Below are 16,274 nucleotides of genomic sequence, written 5' to 3'. Positions count from 1 at the left end.
AAAAAAAAAAAGAAGTTGATCGATGAAGGATAGATGTGTCCCGTTTTCCAGGGACTTATACACGGGGCGTTACTCGATAATGAGATAACCTGAAAGCTTGAGGTTGATAGACGTGTTAATAATTCTATAGCTGAAGTATCGGGAAGTCCCGAAGTTGTTTGTGCCGTTAGTACGGTAATTAGTATGCCGAGGGAGGATGCAGGGCCCCATTTAGGAGAGATCAGCGAAACTTAACCGATTTGCCGTGGTTTGATGGTCGTATGTATAAGAAACTCCCTCTGTTTGAGAGACGTAGCCAGAATATCGGATAACCAATCTTCGGATAAATTAAATTCTTGTTATTAAAGTTAATAGCCTCGTGCGGGAACTTTTTCCCTGATTGCGTTTTAACGCGACACCTCAGAAGAAACCAATTTAACAGGAAAACACCAAATTCCCCTCTGCTGCAACATCCCACTCGAGTTAATTGATAAATCAAACAAACTGATCAACACCTCTGAGAGGAAAATTGTCGCTTTTCACACTTTACTTTATCCAGTTAAGACGAATCAAATAGCGGTAGCTCCTTGCAGAGACGTCTTTCGCCCATGTTTGACTAAATTATTAACGACAAACGTAGATTTTCTGACAATTTAAACGAGGATTCAGCGCTTTAACTCTGCAAATTGACAAACTAAATACAAGAGAACGAACGCACCAGATAAAAATTGGATACACTACTAATAAAAAGTGTAACATACTACTAAAGGGAAAAGCAACGATCAGTGTGTGTGTTTAATGCCTCAATTCCGAACTTTTTAGTCCACTTGGCAACGGTGTTAACAGAAGTTGCGACGCAATTCTGTCAAAGTTTGACAATCTTGACAGGAATCCTGAAGAAACGTCTTACGGCGGTTCCAAGGAATTCCCCGATGGGATTTTACGGTGGTCTTGACACGAACAAATTCTAATCGCCACGTTGCCGTTCCCTTGATTTGGAATTAGTTGGAAGAGCTGGCCCGACATAAAGGTCGCACCCACATTTTATCCTGATAGAAATCGCCCGAACACGTCAAATTTGATTTCTAAGCGAACAGCTTCAAAGCGAGAACTCTCTGCAAATATAAAAGGGAATGACGTTCTAAGAAGTGAAATTATGAATAAAGCTGAAATCAGTGGGAGAACAAAATCCCGAGGAGGCGAATGCGTTAAAAATTAATATGCTAGAAGAATTTGTAAATTGGGTGGAAAAAAGTGGAGAAATGCTGGTGTCTGAAGGAAATCCTAAGAAGAAGGAACACAAAATGTGTAGAAAATATTTCAAACAAGTTTGTAAAAAGGAACAGAACAGGAAAAACGAAAGGTGCAATAAGCTTCTTTGAAAATGTTACAATTTTGACAGAAACAAACTCTAATCGCGAGGTTGCCACTTCCTTGGTTTAATCAAAATCAAAAACATTTATAGGAAAAGCGCTTTTATTGTGACATCAATAAATGAGATTGGGAAAAGTATTGGGGGCCCCCCCATTTGGTTGGATGTATCACAAATCTTGATCTGACACCCCGGCTCTGTTAAGGGCCATTATTTACCCTCTCCATTCCGGAGGCATTAAGGCTATTTACTGATAAATACCGACCAATTATTAAGATTGATTGTAATTGTTATGAAACTTCCCGTAAAGTGAAGTTAATCATCCGAAGCTCGAACGGTCACTACTGCCAAATTTATAATTTATACTTGTGCAAAAACTTGCTACCTTGCTAATTACACTAAATTAGAGCCGAAAAGAACAAACTTAAAATTTCATCGAAGTGCTTTTTTAAGGGCGAAAAAGTTTCCTGCTGAAATCCAGGGACGAATCGAAACGGGGAAGTTAGACCCGCGCGCTGAATTTAAATTGTTTTGGAAATTGTGTTTGTTTATTCGTCTAAGCGCAATCTCTTTTAAAACTGTTCCACGGAAGTTTCCAGGATTTATTTCCCCCTCAGGGCCCACTTACATGGGCCAATTTACTATTAGTATTAGCGATATGTTTTAGCCCGCTTAAAAATTATCTCTTTCAGCAAAAATTATCTCTCAATTATATCTAAATGGCGCTAAGTCTTCAAGGGCCCCCACAGAATATTTTTTTACTGCAGATTTAGATATAATGCGAGCAAATTAAAAGCAATGTAAGTGCAACCATAACCGGCCAGATAACACAAATTGGTCAGACCTAAACTGTCTATAATTAATTTACTTCCAAAGCATTAAAGCTTTATATGTAGTTCAGCTTGAGCTTTAACGCCGTTGGCATCGAAAAAATTCGCTCTGAATGCTTCTTTCCTGAATTATAGTAAGCGCTTTATGTACTTAAAACGATTTCCATACAGTCATAATGGGGCTTTTATTACCTCTAGAATGATTTCACTTAACAGGTGGCCTAGATTTTTCTCCCCGCGTTGATTAGATTAGAGGTTAATTAATGAATGTGTGGAGTGCCTGTTTTAAAGCTGGAATGTCTTAGTAGTTTTGTTGTTACTAAAAGCTACTTTAAGAGCTCAGAGGCTCTCGAGAACTTCTTCCCCCATAAAAATGGGGCTTTTACTGCAGTGTTGAGATACATTTTTATGTCCTGCAGACAAGAGCCCTTGGGTAGGTATATGAACTATCAAAAAATGGCTGAGGTTTGGCTTTTTGTTTCAAGGGAGGACCCTTTCAGTCCTCAGGGAAAAATGAGCACGATCATAAAATAAAAAGTAGAATTTTAGCTTTTAGTAAGCAAAAATAGCAGTATTGTTCCAGCATGCGTGCTCGTCTGACTTCAATTTTCACAAGAAACGTTCGAGCTTCGACAATCCTTAACGTTAACGATTTTCTGGGTTTTATTTTCGATTTTTACGTAGATTTTATGGCATTCCGGTTCGTCTAACTGGATATATTTTAATTAAAAAGTTTTTTTAGTGGCCACTCGCCTTGGAAGACGTGACGCTATTGCTTTCTTTCACTGACAAGAATGTGGATAAATCTTTCAGCACATACTCGAAAAAGCATGTTTCGCATAGTAAAAGTCAAAATTTATCGATCTGCAGATCGTAAAGTGCTTGTGCGATGCTGTTTATTGGGTGCTACAGCCGCGGTTTATTGTTTTTGTAAGTGATTTCCGGGTTTTGATGAAGAGAGCTTAATGAGTCTGTAACTTTTTTAAGTTAAAAACTTCTTGTCTTGTTGCAGGTGATTATTCTTTGGACATCTATCCCGTAATGTTGGAGGATGACGCGAAGTACCAGTGTCAAGTGTCGCCGGGACCTCAAGGACAACCAGGTGAGGATGTTGATTAGACATTTTGGTTCTTCAGCGTAGGAAGACCCCAAATTTGTTAAATTTTTCATACCATTGGTCGATGGAGTGCCTGTGTTGCGTAGAAATGTACTTTTCGAGCGAGAGCCTCAAATGGACAGAATTGACACATAATGCGCTGTTATATGCAGTGGCCAGCAAAAGTCTGGGCACATCGAGGACTTGCCAGTGTTTGCAAAAAAATGTCGGTTTTGGAAAACGGAAATATCCAAATCTCTGTGCTAAATTATTCATTTGTCACCTACATAAAATATTATTAAAATTAATTTGTTTCATAATAAGTCAGTCGAACATTAGAACTAAAAAAAGGGAATTTGCACGTTTTCTTGGTTGCATAAATCTAGGCTCGCCTGTCTAAATTTAAATTATTAACGGATCTAGCAGCTCCAAATTGCTAAAGTAGGTTCTGATTAAAAACAAATGATGAACAATGATGTGTCAGATGTGTAATTGTCTCAGTCTTGTTTCTAGTAAAAGAAGTAGTCTTAGTAAAAAAATGAGTGGCAAAGAGTTATCGTTAGTTAAGAGAAATCCGATTATTAAATTACACATGGAGAGTAAATCTTAAGGCGAAATTGGGAAAATAATAGGCAGAAGTCGGTATACAGTTGGAACTATTATTTTGAGATATGGAACGGAAAAAACAATTGAAAATCAAACCCCGGATGACCAAGAAAATTGACAGTTAGAGAAGAGAGAAAAATCAAACGTCAAGATAAAGAAAATCCGCGAATTAGTGCCCCTAAAATTGCCGCAGAGATAAGCAAACTTTTTCAAAAAAAAATTCACGCTGATACTGTACGAAGATCGTTTCATAGGTCTGGATTAAAATCTTGCACCGTCAGGAAAAAGCTTTTTGTTAATAAAGTGAATAGAGAAAAGGGGGTAACGTTTGCAGAACAATTCCTGAATCGTGATGTGGAGTTCTGGAATAAGGTAATGTTTACTGACGAAAGTAAATACAACATATTTAGGTCAGACGGCTTAAAATAAGTGTGGAAAAAACCACAAGAAGCATTTAACTCGAAGAATACGATCAAAACTATTCAGCATGGAGGTGGAAGCATTATGGTATGGGGATGTATGGCGGCGTCGGGTGATGGAAATTTGGTCATAATTGATGGAAGTATGGATAGACTTGTTTATATAAATATCTCAAAAGAACATTTATAAGAAAGTGCGCAAAAATTTGGGTTAACTGGCGACTATTATTTCCAACAAGACAATGACTCAGAACACACAGCTTACATTGTTCGCGAATGACTGCTGTATGTATAGTACTCCCCATAGACTTGAAAGTCCTCCTCAAAGTCCTGATATCAACCCTATTGAACATCTGTGGAGTGTGTTAGAAAGGAGAATTCGATGCCATGAAATTACAATCAAAGAAAAATTAAAACGAGTTGTGGTGCAAGAGTGGCAGAAGATAGGGAACGATATTAACCAAAAGTTAGTACAATCTATGCCAAATCGTTTTAAAGCAGTGATGAATTTGAAGGGTTATCTTACCAAATCTTGATTAAAACACAATATTGTTATTCTATTCCATTGATTTTTCTTTTTTCTGTTGCTGTACCTAGATTTTTGCGTTTCAAAAATATGTTATTTTTTAAAATAATTTTTAATAATTTAAGAAATACGTTTTTTTTTAATTGATTATCCATATTAAACGATCACACACCGAACTTTTCAAATATATCATTTCTGAATTTAATTGATAGACATATAACGATGTTATATTCCAACTTGAATGAAAAAAATTCATTGCGTGCCTAGACATTTACTGGCCACTTACTTACGAGCAAAACTGTAATAAACGTTCGCTTTTTAGGTATTAGAAGCAATTTTGCAACGCTCACAGTACTGGTTCCGCCAGACCCACCTAAAATCATCCAAGGAGACTTCATGGTGACCACTGAAGACCGGGAAATCGAGCTAGAGTGCATTAGCTTCGGTGGCAAGCCTGCAGCTGAGATTACATGGATAGATGGGCATGGTAAGTGTTTTCCCAAGCGAGCTTAAATTTCTTCCTACTCACTCTCTCGAAAGTAATTAGCCTCCTTGAAGAACATACATAATTTATGCGGCGCTTGAAACTTGAGTTTTATTTGGGAATACTCCTCTTCCGAAACAAAGGTATATACACAAATAAGAAATTTAAGTGTACCTTTCGTCTGCAAACAAACTAAACCTGGATTTTCAACAAGTGTTTGCTCGACATGTATACAAAACTTCATTCGTTGTTCGCCTCTAAAATATTTAATGCTCATAAAAGTTCTAACTTTATATCGAGATTCTTTTGTTGGCGAATTCTAACTGTAGTGATGGGATAATCGGCGTATTTTATGTGTCCCAATAATCGAATAAACGACCTGCGTTCCTTCCAGGAGTATTCGAAAGTAATTGACTGAAAAATGGAGTACAAACATCAATTTTATAGAAGCACTTCTGGGAATTTAAAAATGATTACCAAAATAATTCAATATCAAAATTTAAAAATGATAGGAAAACTTCTAATTTTGTGTCAGTAAATTTTCATATGCTACCACTGTTCGGATCAACCTACGACTCAAACTAATGTTAATTTCTATGTAGCATACAACCATCCTTTTCTGGTACACATCATTAAATGGACACAAAAGATATAACGTATGTGTCAACTGCACCCAGGGCCTTCTTTATTAAAATAGAGGATTAATGTCATAGCTCTTATCTTCGTCTAGAAGCCTAAGGTCATATAATAGACAAAGGGAGCTATATGATGCGGGGTGGGTGGCTCCGAAGGTACATAATTTTGTGACGTTGTCACAGTGGTGCTATATGAAAGTTTTGATAGTAAAAGCAGCAATATTTCTTATACAAGTTCATGTCTAAGTACATGGATTTTGAAAATTGTTAGAGATACGAATTTTCACTCGAACATCTACTTGTATTCAAACTTGTATGAATCCTTCCTTTATAATCACATATCCTACGTGCAAAGTGAATCAACAACTAGTTTGACCATTGGTCAATCGTCCAAACCTCTCCGTGCCTATTGGCTCAAGCGTTTAAAATCCTTTCGGTTCGCCGGCGAACAAATTATCGTTTTTGTTCATAAACGTTTGTTACAAACAGACATTGCCCAATCAATGAGCTCATGGTAAATAACCGTGAGTTCTTCGATACTAATAGACATCGAATTAGAAACCATGGTAAAACATCTGAAACGTTTATCGCCCCAAATCAGACCGCGAAACACGTTCCCAATCGGTCATGCGGTTTGTGCAATCCAAACATTGTCACTGCATCAAGAGAAAGTGTTGGGGATGAGTGTTTGTAGTATTTTGTTTTATGCATTATTAATTTGCATTCTGTTTGTACTTCTATAGGGAGGAAACTTTATTTACAGTCGAATAGCCCCGATTCTTCTATATAAACTGTAAATTTTCAACGCGAATTTATAAATCAACACAGAAGCGTTCAGATGAAGGAGTAAGTTGGAATTAAAAAAAAAGGATTTTCACAAAATCATAACTTCGGGTGAAGAAGAGCTAGCAATTTTTCTAGATTTTTCCATCGCTAGAGAAACCAAAACCTGCTCTATAAATCTCGAAAAATCCTCTCTTCTGTACACTGCAAATTTTTAAGGTGGGCTAGAAAGATAAATTATTAGCTTTGTAATTTTGTTTTGCAGGAAACGTCTTGTCTGAGGGTAACGAATACATAATCGAGGAGTTACCTGATCACCGGAGGTTTACAGCAAAATCGATCCTGAAGCTGACACCGAGAAAGCTGCATCATAACACCACATTTACCTGCCAGGCGCAAAACACCGCCGAACGGACTCACAGGAGCGCTAAACTAAAATTAGAGGTAAGTCCAGTTTTTAATAACTGAGTTTGTTCATTTAGTTTCTCCACAATGCACTAAATTTTCGGATTTTATCTCTCTATTAAAGGGAGCTATTTTGAAATGTCCGCTCAGAAGTCCCCGTTTTGTCCACAAAGAACAAATGGGTTTTACCCATCGCCGTCCGTTCTATTATACCGCCGATTCAAACATTGTGTTATACGTTGGCTTTTTATATCGGCGGACAATACCTCGCCGAGAGGTTTTCCAGGACAAAACTTTTATTGTCGAGTCCATTTTGCGGGACAGAACGGCTTCCGCCAGGGTAATCCTCGACATAATTTCAAGTAATTCATTGCTTGTCTTATGAAAGTTAAAAGTCCTCATTTTTTGTTTGTTTCTGCAACGGTTTGATATGAGTCAACTTTCAAAGGAACTTATGGGATCTCCGTTAATCCTTTCAATAAAAAAAGACAATGTCAAGAATGATAAGTACGCAGTCAGTTTCCTACAACGCACACTGACATGACACTGAACAATTCAACACTTTTGTCAAAACTGCTGACGAGATAGAATCATCCGATTTTAGTTATTTTCTATCACCTAACGCTCTAGTTGAATGGGATCCATCATTTTGTTACATGTTTTATGTCATCTGTAAGCGACGAAAGGTATCTTCTAATTTTTACTAAAATTTCAGCATTTAAAGTCATTTTCTGTATGAAAAGAGTCTCTAATTTTATTCGTATTTTCCCCCACTGTTCGTATCAACCTTCGGATCAAAAATAATGCAATCTGCTGCATAGGATAGAACTATCCTTTTCTAGTACACACTATTGAATAAAAACAAAAAATATAGCGTACATTGCGCAATATTATAGCTTTTGTCTTCGCTTAAGTTTATATAAGTAACATGATACGGGGTATGACTTGATATTGCACATTGATGGCGATTGATAGTTTTAATAGTAAAAGCAACAATTTCCAGGGTGAATCCCTCAAACAAAATTATATTGAGGAAACTCGTAAAAATATCTTGAAAAGCTTATATTTTCGCTCAAACGCGATCATATTGAGAAAAATCGGCCACTTGGAAAGGGCTTTTCTTGGTTTAAATTGCTAGCACAAAACTTATACCTAAAATATGAGATTTTGAACACATGAAAAGTCCTAAAAAAATCATATTTTTACCATAATAGAGAGGGAAAAATGCTTCTAATGTACAACCAGATTGAAGAAAATCGGCCATTTGGAAAGGCCTTTTTTTGGGTTGAAACCCAGAGCACCAGACACTTATTATAAAGAATGTTGAAAATTTTAGACATACGAAAAGTCTTAAAAAAAGAGATCCATTTTTATAAGAGGAAATACGAAAATTTACTTTATACTACACCATATTGGGATAAACCGGCAACGTTGAAAAGAGCTTTTCTTGGGTAATTTTCGAACATAAGACTTTGATCAGAAACATGAGGGCTTTCAAAAATTTCTCTGTTCGGGAAAACTTCTGGAAAGAAGTTTTCATTATACGACACTGAAAATAAGTATTTCCCAGTTAGTTAACTGAACTGAAAATACACCTTTTGCGAGAAGGCACGGAGAAATATCATTTCTCCTAATGAAATTCAGAGTCTAATACTGAAAAGTATCATTTATTACACATCCTGAAATGTATTTTCTCGTGCTGGCATGACTTCCTATTTCGGCTTCGTCTGACACGAGAATTGATCAGGTGCACACGGGAAAATGGCATTTTCCGGACTCCCAACGAAATATGCTATTTCATAATTCCAAAATTTTGGATGGAAAAGTTCACAAAGGAAGAAGCCGCTACCAGTTACTTATATTTTTTTAAAGGAAATTTTTCCGTTCTTGGAACTGATGATATGACATTCTTCTTGTTTTCGTACTCCAGTTACATTTAACTGTAAAACTAACTCCTATCTGCAGATTGTGCTCCACAATGGCTTCTAATGGCCGTAAACCGAAAGAACTTTAAACACAAATTAGATTCGTTTTGCCACTGTTGACAAATGGTGGAGACAAAAGAGGGAGAAAAGGAAACTAATCCGGCCTTTTACCAGCGTAATATTTTTCTTTGTGTCTCGGTGATCGTTTTAAAAACCAACCAATCTCCATGAGAGCCTTTATCATTCAATGACACAAGCGGTTCCTCGTTGTGAAATAAACGTTTTCCTACGTCGATGTAAATATTTAATGGCAATTCCTCCACATGGCATTCCTTTTCCATTTTCCGCGGGCCCTGAATATCCCTTTTTTATTACCTTCCTCCAGGCAAGAAATAACAGAACATCAAATAGCGTGCTGCCATTATAACACGCGCAGAGTGTTCTCTCACTGACGAAAATGGAAGAATTATAATGAATGGGTTTTCCGTAACGGCATAAAAGAAAAACTTTCTAATCATGTTATTGATACATTACGGTGATGAATAGCGGATGAGGCTTTATGCCAGAGGACCTGTAATTACGTCGGATTTATTACAGTCTCCCCCCTTCGTGTTTCGTGCCAATTCATGGACTTACACAATTTTTTTCAAACTCCTAATAATTAAAGCAATAGGGAGCCACATTGGCTCATTACAGTCCTTCTGCAGCAAATTCTTTTTATCTCTGGCAAAATGCTGCCGGAATAAAAGTTGTCGGGAACAACGGATCGTCCGTAACACAATTAGAGAGCGGTGACAAAGCGACAAAATGCCGTTTGCTTTAAAGCTCTTTATTACGGATAAAGATATAATATCAAAAGTTTTACACGAATTCCCAGTTTTTTAGAAAATTGGATTTTTCTGTTTAAATGATGGGGATTTGGTGACAAATAGTTGCGCTTTAGTTGATGATGTCTAGACTCGGTGATCGACCTAATTCGTGATATTAGAGCAGGACGTAACGGTGTTTACTCGAAAAATGCTCGTTGAAGTCTTTTCGTGTTGGTGCTCGCGAAAGAAAGTATCATAAAAATTCTTCCAGACAATATTCGATTTCTTTTACCGCTTCCTGGAGCCTCTGGGGGACTGCTGGAAAGACCACTTCCCACCTTCACTAAAATGACAAATTTACTAACAAGAATCGAGAAAACATAAGAGAAATCTTCTCTCTGGTTTCCAGCGCCTAAGTTGGTCTGCTCTCCTTTCCGCAGCTTCCCTGCGACCTTTCAAGTCAAGTGCATTATCTATCCCCAGCTTTCCTTTTTACATAATCAAAATGTCCACGTTGTTATTTGTTATGCCGTCCGTCCTAATTTTCCGATTCCTTCAGCTTTTACACCTCAAATGCTCCAGCAAATAAAGCATGACTAAGACTTGTACCCTTGAAAAATGGGTCTTTCATGTGAATTGTGATTGTCGCTAACAGCTTTAAATCGTGTGTTCAAGAAGAATTTTCCTCATCCCGTTTCCTGATCGCCATTGATTTCCCCACTTTCCATTCCATGTCATGACTTGAAGTGGCAACTGAGCCATTTTGCCAATTTACAGCTGCTCTTTTCGAAATTCCAGGAGGAGGGCTTCGAAAAGTGGAGGGGCTTCAAGGGGCATCGATGTTATTACTTTAAGATTTTACCTTCGAATTTGAGTGAACGAAATCTGGAGATTATGAAGAACATATGAGGCAGAGGAAAGACGGAAAATTCGGAGAAATGTCGAAGAACTGAGAACAGCAGTAGCAAAGCGAATCTTTCCGTGTAGCTCAGCCGCCAGGAAGAAAACCTGATGAAATCTCACAGAAAGATGGATGAGCGAGTGAAATAGATACTCCGATGAGAAGTTCCAGAAGAGGGGATCTTCTTCTCGGGTTGCATCTCCAGAACCTAGTTCCAAACTGGTTTCCTTTTATTGGATACGTACCCACCCCCTCGCGTCCCTCCTTGCTACCTTGCTACGGACAGTGTTTCCCTCTAAATAGAACGCATATAAAGGTTTTCTTCTCCTTTTAAAGGTGACTCACTTGCTGAATAGAGCGTTGTTAGTTAACACCCGAATTAGCCCTACTTCTCCCACCTCGTTACTTGCAATTGCGAGCACGTCCCGACATCCAAAAAAGACCCCGCGTCGGTTAACTTCTGGATGGCCAATTACGTCATAAACTCCGTCCGAAATTTGATTAGCAAAACAAGGCAACTTTGAAAAAGTTTCACTGACCCTCGTTACGACATCGTGGAGGCTGATAAATTTTTAACCGAGTTTATGGTGTAATTACGTAGTTAAAGTGACTGCACGGAGGACGAGTTGCTCGTTAGGGGGGCATTAGCAATTCATATAGGGCTGCTGTATAATGAACAAACTTTTTTGTTTTTAGGTGAAATATGCGCCGAAAGTCACGGTCACAGTGCTGTCAGGGATGAGCCCTAACGGGCGCATACCCGAGGGATCCGAGGTGCGATTGGGGTGCAAAGCGGACGCGAACCCTCCTAACGTCTCATACAAATGGTTCCTGAATGATGAGCCTATCATTGGGGACTTCAATACCGAGTTGGTGCTGCACAACGTTTCGAGGAGGCACCATGACGCCATTGTCAAGTGTGAGGTGCACAACGCAGTAGGGAAGAGTGAGGAGAGCCAGACTTTGGACATCAGTTGTAAGTGTCGCCAGCTTATATTTTACCTTAATATAGTCCTCAACCAGGTTAAACCCACTACTCAAGATAATCGAGCAAAAATATAGCTTAGTCACCGAAATAATATAGATTATACGATTTGAGTGGCGCGAACCCCTGGAAATTCATAAAGTATAATTCTCTATTTTCGGACATGCTTTCGTATTTACCAGGGGCCCTATTCAGCTTAGTATAGGTTATTATTTGCCGCGAAATAGCTTCCTCCCAGAATATTGTATTTTATATGCATGGACTGCTTATGAAGAATGGTCAATTTACCCTAAAACTAAATTTGGCAATTCAGTTTGCTGCAGTGTGACCTAAACTTCTCTGAATTATGGAAATTGACTTTTCACGTCTAACCGTCCATGGAAACTTGGAATGCATCAAGTAGTGTATATTGGTCAATTTCCACCGAAAATTGCGGGAAACGGCACAATGATTAGCTAATGAGCATAAATTACTTCTGGATCTTTCGTGTTTGGCTGCACTATTTTGGAAACATTACCCTGAAACGCTTATCTATTATTCAGCAATAGGAATAAACCCTCAATGCCTAAATAATAATAGTTCGCTAACTTTGTGTTTGTTAGTTTAAGGTAATTTATTGATATAGCAGCATTACCTTCATGTAGTGTACATGTACCTACGGGAATTTCTGCTTCATTTAGGTGAATATAAACAACCTCAATAATACATACTGTGTATTTTTCTGCATTGACCTTCGAAGCAATTGCCTGTTTTCCACAAAATTTGGTCCTATTTTTTAACACTGCCATTAATTAGTGCCACTAAATTGTAATTCGTCGTTGACACGTTTCGTTCTCCTACACAATCGGCACGTAGAACACAAGAGGACATGGTGACGTCAGTTCGTCCAATTTCGCCATCATGGACTCTAATGCCTCTTGTACCAACAAGGTCGGCAAAGCTGTAAGAAACAACGCCACATCCAGCCGTTCTAGATCGTTATATTTTCTTCATAAGCAAAGGGGTGATAAAGTTTCTGTTTTTATGTAAACTTATTGCTGGATAAGAATAAACCCTTTTTCAGTCCAGTTCTCAACCTTCGTTTCGAGCGACTCTCAAAATCGCGAAAATTAATATTAAAGTAAATCCCGGTTCATTAACATTACAGTAACTAAAAGAAATAGAGCAACCTGCCCAGCGCAGGCTAATAGAGCTCTTCGAAGCAATTAACGTGGACTGTTCTCTTAATGAAATTGCTCTTCGGATTTTCGAGAGATCGGCGCTTAAAATTTCAAAAGTGGTCAAAATTGGATATCTCCCGTACTTTTGAACATTTTCAGGTATATTTATATCTATACTGGTTTTAATAGTAAAAAAAAATTCTTTTCATAGGATTTTATGATTTTCTTAGAGAGCTTCGTATTTTCTCTACTCGTATCTAAATAGTCTATCTATGCGAAGAAAATCACCTTCTACTTGCCCGAGTTTTCTAATTTTAGTCATATTTTTTTTGTACCTATTCGTGCCCTTTTTTAATGGGAAACAAATTATTTTTAAAGGATTTTCATTTATTTTTAACATAATTTTTAGGCAATTTGATATTTTTTATTAATAAAACGACCTCAAATACCTGAGTTTATGCATACAAATTTAGAATTTTCTCCAGAATTTACTGAATTTCCAGTTAAAGATTTTAAACCAGAAGTAATATTAATTATTTACATTTATGACCGTAATGAACTGAATTTCTAAGGAATTCAGCAGAAATTCAGCAGGCAGAAAGGATAAAATACCTAGTTAAATTGCTGCATAGGAAGCCAACCCTCTGAAGAGGCTTGAGAGACTTAAGTTTTTAACCGCCGAAGGTGACATTAATGGCCTGAATTTGTGATCTTAATTCCTGCTAAGAAATTCAGCCCTCTAAGTGATAAAATACTTAAATTTGCACCACAAATCTTGCACCTTAAAGGCACTTCGGGGAACAACATTTTTTAAGACCTGAATTTATAACATGAAAAACATGAATTTCAGGTTAAGAACTTGTCCTTTGGTCTCATTTGGCTGAAAAATCCATTTCATAGAAGGTTTCATATTCTCTTTGATATTGATAGGACTTTAGGTAATTTTGCATTTTGTTTCCAGATGGTCCACAATTTCGCACCAAACCTCGCTCAGTCCAAGCCGAAGTTGGCTCGACTGTGATCCTGACCTGCGACGTGGACGGAAACCCTTTTCCCGACATTACTTGGTACCATGAAGAGAAAAAAGTGAGCACCAGCCCTAATCTCACTTTAAAGGTGGAGCAGAACAACGCTGGACGTTACTACTGCAAAGCCCACGTGACTGGCTTTCAGGACATCGGAGCTGAAGCTGCCATTTATCTTAAAGGTGAGTGATTATTTAAATTTTAAGTAATTTGAATTCAGCCTGAAACAGATAAACAGGGTGGACGAGAAAATTCGAGATGGGCGGTTCTCGAAAAGTTGACTAAGCTTTTTATTTACCTTTTAAATTTGTCTTCAACAATTAAGGGTTGCTGAACAAAGCTATTATGAAAGTTCCGTTTTTCAAGTGGATTAATCTAATAATTTCATAATGGCACAAAAGGTCTTGGAGGAAGTTCCCTGCAAATGCAGGAATTAATTTGGCAAAAACTAGAAATACAAAGTTTGTTTCTTCTTTTGTGCATTTCGAATCTGCATACTCCGCTCTAGAAAGAAACTCTAAATTCCTCGATAAACGTAAGAATTTCAAAGATTATTGAGGAAGTTTTAGAGCACCAAAATTGCACAAAGGTCAATGGGGAAAGTTGCAACCAAAAGCAAGAATAAATTTATCAAAATGCGAAGTTATTTCGTATTTTACAGATTTCTAAGTTTAATAATTTTCCGCAATTATATTCTATCAAATATTAACTGAACAAGTCTGTATAATTTGTTAAGATCATTGGCAGACCAATGTATCTAGTCATATTCCTTCTATATAAAGGCAAACACGGACTTAATTTACACCCTGTCATATAGCAGACCCCGGTGCTCTTTTGTGGATTCACGTACACGACCGCGCCCAATAATTATCTAAATAGCCTCCAATTTTTAATTTTCTCTATTTATTCACGTACCCTGGGGGAATCCTGTATGAACGTGCAGTTCTCCGCTTTCGGTGCCGCCCTTTCTGTAAATACGACCCTTAAATGAAATTTCTGTTGCAACTTTTAAGAGAAACTTTACTGTACATTAATTTTTATTAAATTATCCCACAAAGGTTCTTGTAAGTCCGGGAAAATCTGCAAATTTTGGCAACACAGGTTATATTTTGGCCCCTAAGTCATATCAGATTTTTAAAACAAAACAAAGCTGCTGTGTTGCCATTTAGTAAATGGGCATAAAACACTTTTGTTATTTTTCCACTTGGTTAATTTTCATCATTTTGGTCCAATTTTGTTGAAAATGTCAATTCTTTACAATAACTATTTTACAATCCAAAAAGGAGATTTAATTCATATGACAAAAAATCGTTAAAAATTAATACGATTTCTAACGACGTAGCTGAATCTTGTTCACTGCGTTTTATTTATATATTTTGGTATCAAATCTATCAATCCACAGCCGTACAAGTGGTTCTCCTGACAGTAATATTCTTTAATTGGTTCTTTTTTTCGAAATTTTGAAAGATTGAATTACTCGTATATGACTTACAGGCTATTTTCGCATGAAGAAAAGCTCTTTCTTCTTAATCGATTATGATCATTGCGCTTTCTGAAATTTATTCAAATGAAATTTCAATAAAATTAAATGAAATTTCTAAATAAAAATTTAATATAGAATTTCGTTTTATTTTTTATGGTGGAAATATTATTTTTATAGGATTTTAAATTTTTGTAACGTTTCGAAAATCTAAATTTGGTGTATTTAACGCCCACATTCTGTTTATGTGCGAGAAAAATTACTTCTCATTTTTGTCACTTCGGTTTAATTTTATTGAAGATTTTATGACTGACGTTACTATAATTAGTCACCAGACACATTAAACATTATGCTGAGCTCGACAATAAATGAGCCCCACAGTAGGCGTAACCAGACCATAGTTGGCCCCACCTCATCACTACGTCACTACATCACCACAATAGCAAAAAATACTTTATCCCTTCATTAACTTTCCCTGTTTAAGTATCTCCTCTACTGTGCATTGTTCTCTTCTTAATAATGTTGCTGTTATATCCCGCATTCCCGTAACTGTACCCGTCTTTATTTAATTAATAAAACTTCTTCAAATCTGTGCTTTTCTTCTGGCTGTCAAATCCAAATTACGGTCTGAACTCTAGAATTACATTTCTCCAGTATCTAAAGGCTTTCCCGAAAGGCATTATTTGTGGCCCCTCTACCACTTAAAACCTGCGGGGGGTGGCACCCGAGACTTTAATACTGCTTTAAATGCAGTTCTAAAACAAATGTTTAAGAATTGTTTAGTAACATCGATAAAGTAATCAGGTATAAGACCTCAGGCGACGGGTCTAGCCCTGCGCCTTATACGTGGTAAA

At 37.2% G+C, this 16,274-nt stretch overlaps 1 protein-coding gene across 1 annotated transcript in view; it reads left to right on the top strand.

Moving 5' to 3' along the window:
- Positions 1-16,274, top strand: part of rst (roughest) — a 116,856-nt gene that overhangs the window by 91,076 nt on the left and 9,506 nt on the right. The window contains exons 6-10 of the mRNA XM_066398449.1: positions 3,194-3,283; positions 5,151-5,315; positions 6,996-7,174; positions 11,467-11,746; positions 13,877-14,122. Coding sequence (XP_066254546.1) covers positions 3,194-3,283; positions 5,151-5,315; positions 6,996-7,174; positions 11,467-11,746; positions 13,877-14,122 — 960 coding nt within the window. The remainder of the gene's footprint in view (positions 1-3,193; positions 3,284-5,150; positions 5,316-6,995; positions 7,175-11,466; positions 11,747-13,876; positions 14,123-16,274) is intronic.

Source organism: Euwallacea similis, chromosome 17 (assembly GCF_039881205.1).
Source record: "Euwallacea similis isolate ESF13 chromosome 17, ESF131.1, whole genome shotgun sequence".
NCBI classification, from domain to species: domain Eukaryota; kingdom Metazoa; phylum Arthropoda; class Insecta; order Coleoptera; family Curculionidae; genus Euwallacea; species Euwallacea similis.
The sequence above is the reverse complement of the archived record's forward strand: the minus strand, read 5'-3'. Positions and strand labels throughout refer to the sequence as shown.